Here is an 8,643-nt window from a genome sequence, read left to right on the forward strand (position 1 = left end):
TGATTTCCTTTAGGATGGACTGGTTTGATCTCCTTGCTGTCCAAGGGACTCTCAAGAGTCTTCTCCAACACCACAGTACAAAAGCATCAATTCTTCAGTGCTCAGCTTTCTTTATAGTCCAACTCTCACACCCATACATGACTACTGGAAAAACCATAGCTTTGTCTAGATGGACCTTTGTTGGCAAAGTAATGTCTCTGCTTTTTAATATGCTATCTAGGTTGGTCATAACTTTTCTTTCAAGGAGCAAGTATCTTTTAATTTCATGGCTGCATTCACCATCTGCAGTGGTTTTGGAACCCCCAAAAATAGTCTCTCACTGTTTCCATTGCTTCCCCATCTATTTGCCATGAAGTGATGGGACCAGATGCCATGATCTTCATTTTCTGAATGTCGAGCTTTAAGCCAACTTTTTCACTCTCCACTTTCACTTTCATCAAGAGGCTCTTTAGTTCTTCGCTTTCTGCCATAAGGGTGGTGTCATCTGCATATCTGAGGTTATTGATATTTCTCCCGGCAATCTTGATTCCAGCTTGTGCTTCCTCCAACCCAGCATTTTTCATGATGTACTCTGCGTAGAAGTTAAATAAGCAGGGTGACAATATACAGCCTTGACATTCTCCTTTCCCTATTTGGAACCAGTCTGTTGTTTCATGTCCAGATCTAACTATTTCTTTCTGACCTGCATACAGGTTTCTCAGGAGGCAGGTAAGGTGGTCTAGTATTCCCATCTCTTTAAGAATTTTCCACAGGTTGTTGTGATCCACACAGTCAAAGGCTTTGGCCTTTGACTACAAGTAGTCTATGTGTAACCAATTGTTTCTTTCCTTAGATGAATCTTGCAAAATGTTTTTCATTGTAATTGCTAATCTATGTGATTATAAATTTAAAAAATAATTTGAAAATTATAAAATTTTTAATTTTCAAAATTTTTAAAATTAAAAAGAAAAATGCTTAGTTTTATGGTAGTAATATGCTTATTGCATACTTAATGCCCTGCCTTCCATGCAGCAGGATACAACATATACAAACTATGAAAAGCCAGATGCATGCTCGTTAAAAAAAGAAAAATACAAGGACTCCAGGTTCCAGGATTCAAATCAGGACCACCAGACTAAATTTGGGCATGCTCTTCTTAAATGAATTTAAATGAGTTAAATGGTTATAACAACACTCCCAGGCTCAGAGTCAGCACCAAGCATGAATAACTACCATTGTTTCCTGATTTCATAACAGAATGAGGACTTGGGCAAACACTGGGCTTTGGGTCAGAGGGCTCATGGTCAAAGCTGGTCTTTGCCATTCTCCAGCTGATGTGCCCTCTCTGAACTTCACATTCTTTCTCAGTAAAAAAGGTAATAAACACAGGCCCTTGGGGACTGGAGGAGTGAACCTACATGAGTCTTAGTTACCTCTCTTACTAGGACCAAGTGAACAGTGTCTAGAGTCACCAGGTACCACATGCTGTATGAAAAGTGTTTCATGTATGTGTATCTACTACATATAAATGAAATTTCTACACCCAAAGGTATGCAATTAAGAGTAACTCAATTTGTAACTTGTGATATAAAAAGTGCATAAAGAGAATCCTTACTAAGCTTTTTCCTAACACAGTGCCATTTACAAAAATAAAGAGTGACTTGAATACTTAACACTTAAAGATTTTTAAAGACCCCCAGATGATGATTGTATGTTGTGGGAGGATGTTCATAATATATTATTATATGAAAACCCAGATTAGCAAGAAAAAAAATAGGATAAAACAGCATTTTTTTCTTGATGCAAAATTCACTTAAGATAAAATTCACTATTTTGACCACTATAAAAGGTTCAATTCCATGCATCTAGTACATTCACAATACTGTACAGCCACCACATCTCCTCTTTCTGCTTTCAAGATATTTTCATCATCTGAAAGGAGTAAGGTACCCAATAGCAGTCACTCTCTATTTCCCACTCCACCCTCCATCTCGTGAATCTCTCTCTATGGATTTACCTATTCTGCACATTTCATATAAATGAAAATATATAATATGGATGCTTTGTGTCCAGCTCCCTTCATTTAGCATGTTTTCAAAGTTCATTCATGTTGGAGTATATATCAGTGCTTCATTTGTTTTTATGACCCAACAATATTCCTTATTATGATACCTCATTTTGTTTACCCATTCATCTGTTAATAGATATTTGGATTGTTTCCCAAATATTCAACTTCTGGCAATTATGGACAGTGTCACTACAAAGAATCATGTACAAGTATCTGTTTTCAATTCTTTTGGGTATATACCTAAGCATGAGATGGCTGGATCATATAATAATTCGAGGTTTGACTTACTGACTATTTTCCACAGTGGCTGTACCATTTTACATTCCCAACACAGTGTATAAGGATTTCAATTATCTCACATCCTCACCAAAACTTTTTATTTTCCATTGTTTCATATTCTTGTGATCCTAGTGGGTGTAAAATGGTATTGAAAGGTTGTTGGTGAACGAAAAGATGCCAGGATTCTTGCCATCTGGAGGAGAAGAATTCAATCTGGGGCCAGAAACAAGGCTTGATCGCTCAGAGGTTTTATGTGATAAAGTGTTATTAAAGTATAAAGGAGATAGAGAGAGCTTCTAACATAGGCATCAGAAGGGGGCAGAAAGAGTACCCCCACTGCTAGTCTTCAGCTGGATGTTATATAGTCACTAGCAGTCTGTTAACGAAAGAAAAGAGTGTCTTAAAACTCAGAATGGCACCAGGCCCCTCATCCATAAGATTTATTTTGGGATAATCTTGGCACCAGATGGGCCATAAAACGATTGACTTGAATCTTGTAGAAGGACAGATTACCATACAAATAGTTTCATTTACATAGATTAGGGGAACAATATCTGTGTATAACATACTGGTTTGTCAAGTAGGTTCTGAGCCATTAGGTGGAACCGGCTTGAAGACAGAGTTTGGGGTAAATGAATAGTACATTAACATAGCTTAAAACAAACATTTCCATAAGAAAAATGCATTGGTTAACTCAAGGTTTGAGAAGAGTTACCTTCAGGTGAAACCAGGTGTCATTATGGCAACACAGTATTTTAAGAGAAACCTCCTTTTAAATTTGTATAGACAAGAAAAAAATATCGCTAGTTTGTTTTCTCCGGCTGCTTAAGAGAGATAAAAATGTCTGACACTTGCAGCCTATTTCCTCCGTTTGGAGACCCCTGGCCCTCCTGCCTGTTACCCTCTCAGTATCACACTCTGGCATTGATTTGCATTTCAATAACCTCTAATGATGTTGAGCATCCTTTCATGTGCTTGGTAGTCAGTAAAACAGCATTTTTAAAGGCGATTACATGATGTAATTGTAATACATTCAGATGTAAAGCCAAATTTTTACTGATATAAGGATTACATATACATTTAAAACGTGGCAATTTGTGTGAAAGGATATGAACAGTGATTACTTTGATATGTTTGGGCTATGGACATGATTTTTACTTCTTATTTTTTTATTCACATTTTTCTTCTATGATAAGGTATCATTTAGGGTACAAGACAAACATTTTAAATAAGAACTCTGAAGGCAAAGAAAAACAAATGTGATTTTCAGCTTAGAATATATTAAATACTTGCTCTTTTATGTTACAGGGCTTCTTTCTTATTAGTTAACCATTAAGTTTTCTGTCCCCCAACTTGTAGACTCCTGAAAGGGTCTGAGACTAGGACTCTGCCCCAGAAGCCCCTGCGGCCTGAGTCGTGGGGCAAGGTGCGCTTAGTCCTGGGGCAGCTACTGTCCCAGGTGCTGAAGGAAGTGGTCCCACTCCTGCCACCTCCATCTTCTCTGACTAATGTGAACCTGCTTAACCTCCACTTCCTAGAACAGCAAGACAAAAATGAAATCCTGGGTCACGTCTCTGTGAAGGGAAAAAGTTGGTTTTTTCAGTACCTAACTTCAGGTCAGCTTCACATTAAAGCTCCTGGCAACTGTGTAATAGATTTAACTATGGGGATTTTTTTACTTTCTGACTCTTCTACTGATAGTTTTCTTCAACAGCAGGTTTCCACCTGTCTCAAAACTTAAATATGACTTGTATGACTTTGAAGCATTTTAAATTTGAGAAAGTGATGCATAAAGAAAGGAGGAAATGAACTCTTATTGAGTACTGATGCTTACCAGATATTGAGTCAGTCACTTTGCACACACTTGTTTATTCAGTTTCTGCAACAGCGCAATGACATGGCTACTATTATGTAATATAAAATGAGGCTTTGAGAGAGAAACGATTTCCCCCAAACAAAACAGCTAGTAAATGGCAGACAGGGATGGTGACCTTGGCAGTACAATAGCAGGGAGTGAATCTGATCCTGGCTACATCAAGCTCTCTGGTCAACCTTCCCTAACGAGTAGTCTTACCCTCATGACTCAGGTTTGCGCTCCAGCTACCACATCAGCGTTCCCTCCCACACACATTCCTCCTATCCCCCAAGTTCACAGCCACTCCGGTCCTGTTGAACCTAGAAAGTACCAAGCGCCCCCTGCTGGCTGTTGATGAGAATAGCGCAGAAGTGACCACATAGTTTTTATTCCTGGGAATTTTCAGGGAGGTGGCTAGACCAGGGGAGGATTCCAGGAGAGAAAGGGCTGCTGTGTCATTGCTGGTCTGCGCTCAGCGGCTCCACCCGCAGCCAAAGTCCGCCCTCCGCACGCAGGATCAGCTCTGGCTTCCGGCGAGGCTCCTCACCCGGCAGGACGCGGAAGCGCAGTAGCGTGAGCGCCAGGACCACCTTCATCTCCGTCATGGCAAATGTCTGCCCGATGCAGTTCCTGTGGCCCGGAGTGAGGTCTTTGACTGTGCTGGGAAACTTCATCCAGGCCCCATCGCTCCTAGAATCTAGCTCACAACTCCCACCCCCACCCACAGTGATAGAGAATACGAAACTTGCCTGGGACCCCCACATAGGCTTGAATATCTAAGCCTGACCGAAAACCCATTCAGGGACACAGACCAGCAGGCAGGGAAACAGGACTCCCAGCACGATGTAGACCCCTTCTGGACCCACTATCATTCCCCAAACACTCCTATAACTTCCAGGGGAGGGGAGGGAAGGAGAACCAAAACTCTGACCATCTTCATTTTCCCCACTCCCCTACCAGAGAGTCAAGTCTGGAATCTCAGTCCCAGAACCTCCAACACACCACCCCATCCCTACCTCAGATGCCCACTACCCTCACCTGGGACCCACTGAGAAGGGAATAAAAGCCAGAGGTGACCTCCCCTTGATGTTTTCTGGCTCGAAGCGGAAGGGGTCATAGACCTGGGGGCAAAACAAGACAAGGCTACTGGATGGGATCTCCCAGGACATCCATCCTTGGAGAAGCAGATGTGTGTATAATGGGAGGGAGGTGATGTCTGATTTGCCAATCAGAATTCTGTAGTCTCCCCTGGGCCTCCCAAGGGGAATGGACAGGGATGATGGAGGTATGACGTGGGGGAGGAATCACCTCAGGGTCTGGCCACACAGATGGGTTGTGGTGGGTCCCAATAATATTGATGAGGCAGATAACACCTGTGGAACAAGAGAGGGCAGCAGGGCTAGGTCCTCACTGCCTCATTGACCCCTCTTTCTCACCAGGAAACTCCTTCCTTAGTCATTGTGAGTACCTTTGGGGATGACCCGGCCATCTGGAAGCAAAGTGTCCTGGGCATAGCGGCGGGAGATGACCGAGACCGGGGGGTGCAATCGCAGACTCTCCTTGATGCACATGGTCAGGAAGGGCAACTGGGCCAGGTCGTCCCTAAGGAAGCCCCACGACAACTATCCAGGGAGCAAAAACAGAGACACACCACCAGCCCTCCTGGTGCCCCATAAGATCCTCTCTGCCCAGAACAAAATCACAGATGGATCAAATATCTCCAAACTCAGTAAGTCATATACATAAATTATACAGCTTTTTCTTTATCCCTTGTACCTCAATTAAATGGTTTTTAAAAAGATAGAAAGAAAAGCAGTATCACAGAAGAACCAGACAAAATTGAGTCTGATGTTTTCAGCTTTTCTGAGCAACATACCCAAAATCTAGCCATAAAAATATTCAAAAATTTGTATAGAAATATATTATTCTTTACAGCAAGAACGAAATCAAAAGGCAGATGAGTAAGAAGCAAAAGAAACAGATTAAATGATGTTTACTCTTATTTATTACTGCACTACAGACACTAGTTAATGCAATTAGATGGGGGTGGGAAGGAGAGAAATATCATTTGAATGTGGGGGTAAATGTGTCATTTTTGGCAGATAATGATTTTATATTTAGAAAACAAGAGAATTCACTAGAAAATTTCTATAAACTTTGAAGATAAGATCCAGTAAGGGGACTGAGTTTTTTCCCTAATCCTCTTCATTTTGTGTGGTGATTTAAATTCTTAATAAATGGTACAGTTAACTAGTTCAAGATTAGAAAACTACACACTCCTATGGCCCAACACTCATTTCCCCTCCTCACTGTTTCCCTAGGTAACTTTGTTTTATGTATCCTTCCAAGGAGAGTGTATTGCATTTTAAAAGTTATATAGTATTAATAGCATGCTGTATAATGTACACCCTGGTCTGTATCTTTTTCATGTAACAGTATATCAGTGTCTTCTTGTACAGCTCCTAGACTTGTGTCAAGAATAGGGCCTTCTCTTCTGCGGAACTACAAATAATTTCCCATGGCTTCCTCTAGAGCCTTTGTGCCTGTGCGTGCTCAGTCACTCAGTTGTGTCCAACTCTTTGCTACCCCATGGACTGTAGCCCGCCAGGTTCCTCTGTCCATGGGATTCTCCAGGCAGGAATGCTAGAGTGGGTTGCCATTTTCTGCTCCAGGGGATCTTCCCAACCCAGAGACAGAACCCATGTCTCCTGTGTCTCTTGAATTGGCAGGTAGATTCTTTACCACTCTGCCACCTGGGAAGCCCTCTAGAGCCTTTAAGATACATTTATTTTATATTTTATGCCTTTGATTCATGTCGATGTTATGTTCATGTAAGACCTGAGAAAGAAGTTGGATTCATTTTTTCCATCTAACTCTCCAGTTGTTACAAGAGCTTTTATTAAACAGGCTTTATTTTTCCTATTGATATGACACTCCATATTTTTAGTGTTACCATGTTCACTGGGCAAGAAATTTATATCCATACATTGTTAGCTTTCCTGTGAGAAATAATAGAAAAGATGATGAAAAAAGATGATGATGACATCGACTATTTGGTTTAAATTTAGCAAGAAATGTTAGTGTCTGTATGCCACATGGACATATAGATGTTTCTCTATCCAGGTAGAATATATGATTTACCATAACAACGAGAGTATTTAAGGGTTAATTTAACAAAATGTGCATATGGTCTCCATACTAAAATCTCAGACTATATTTAAACTATATTATTTTAATATCCAAAATTGGTTATCCACTCCACACTCTGGAGTAGTGTGTGTTGATATTAGGAATTAATCTACCTTACACAGTCAGTCACATGTACAAATCGAACCCCTCCCTCCCTCCTGCCTCTCACTCCCCTTCTCCCCTATACCTTCTTACTCTCCATCTCTTCATTTTGGCCCCGCTATTTCTTGACCATAGAGCACCTAAAATGCACCTCAAAATAGCTACTGCTCATCTTGGAAGATCTAAGTTGAGGACATTTTTTCCAACCTCGATTTTCCTCTCTAAATAAAAACCCCACCCTGGCCATCTACACTGGTAATGTTCTGACCTGGGACTATTCCTCACCAGGCTGAGAGCTCCTGGAAGGCAAGACTGGGTCTGGTCCTTCCCGAGTCTCCAGGACACAGAATGGGACTTAGAAGAATTGGAGATGTCATAGAACTGAGAAGAAGGAGGCAGTGTACCAGTGTTTGTGGAATGGGGACTGGATGGAGGAAGATGCGGGTATCCCTGGACAGGTGGTGAATGACTTTAGTCCCTAAGAGTTCCATGTGAATCCTGGACTAAATAATATGAAGATATAGGGGTCAGGAGATCAGCAAACACTCATGGAATGAAGATGTTTGAAAACGTGATTTTTAGAGAGAAAGGTAACAGAGTGAAGGGGAAGTTCACATAGTGAATACGTGCTAAGTAGCAACATCTGCCCTCCCACATTGTCACCAGTTATCTCAGAAATCCAAGTTTCTGTCCTCAAAGCCAGAAAACTTTACCCTGCTATCCATACTGAGTAACAGATCCAGCTTCTGAGCTTTGCTACTATTCCCACTAAGTAATAATGACAAAATCCACACAAAATTTCCCTTATCCCCAGCCAGGAAACAGAGTCAGTGAGAGGGGTTCAGGAGCACACCATGAGGACCTGCACTCACCACTCAATCTCTTTAGACTCACGGTCCCTCAGAAGGTCTTGCACTTCTTGCCGGCAGCGTTCCTGGTATTCTGGGTGCTTTGCAAGGTTGTACAGGACCCAGGAGAGGCCACTAGCTGTGGTGTCATGGCCTGAGGAGTATCAAGAAAGGTTTGGATCTCTGGGCTACTTCAGCACCAGAGGGTGGACAGTACCCTCCCATGGGGAGGATGGGGAGGGGTTGAGTGGTCCAAGGTCCCCTTGGCAACATCCTGGAGTAGAGAGACCCAGCCTTCTAAGTAGTCCCACACTGGGACTCTC

The 8,643-nt window shown here is 41.8% G+C and overlaps 1 protein-coding gene across 5 annotated transcripts in view; it reads right to left on the reverse strand.

Moving 5' to 3' along the window:
* Positions 1-3,263: 3,263 nt before the first annotated feature.
* LOC104984299 (phylloquinone omega-hydroxylase CYP4F2-like) overlaps positions 3,264-8,643 on the reverse strand; it is a 24,967-nt gene continuing 19,587 nt past the window's right edge. For all 5 annotated transcript variants that reach the window (XM_010833974.1, XM_010833970.1, XM_010833971.1 and 2 more), the window contains exons 9-13: positions 8,345-8,474; positions 5,650-5,783; positions 5,490-5,554; positions 5,220-5,302; positions 3,264-4,811 (exon numbers count right to left, since the gene is read on the reverse strand). In XM_010833974.1, the coding sequence (XP_010832276.1) occupies positions 4,637-4,811; positions 5,220-5,302; positions 5,490-5,554; positions 5,650-5,783; positions 8,345-8,474 (587 nt within the window). In that variant the 3' untranslated portion in view covers positions 3,264-4,636. The remainder of the gene's footprint in view (positions 4,812-5,219; positions 5,303-5,489; positions 5,555-5,649; positions 5,784-8,344; positions 8,475-8,643) is intronic.

The sequence above is a fragment of the Bison bison genome, unplaced genomic scaffold (genome assembly GCF_000754665.1).
Source record: "Bison bison bison isolate TAMUID 2011002044 unplaced genomic scaffold, Bison_UMD1.0 scf7180017863978, whole genome shotgun sequence".
Classification (NCBI taxonomy): Eukaryota; Metazoa; Chordata; class Mammalia; order Artiodactyla; family Bovidae; genus Bison; species Bison bison.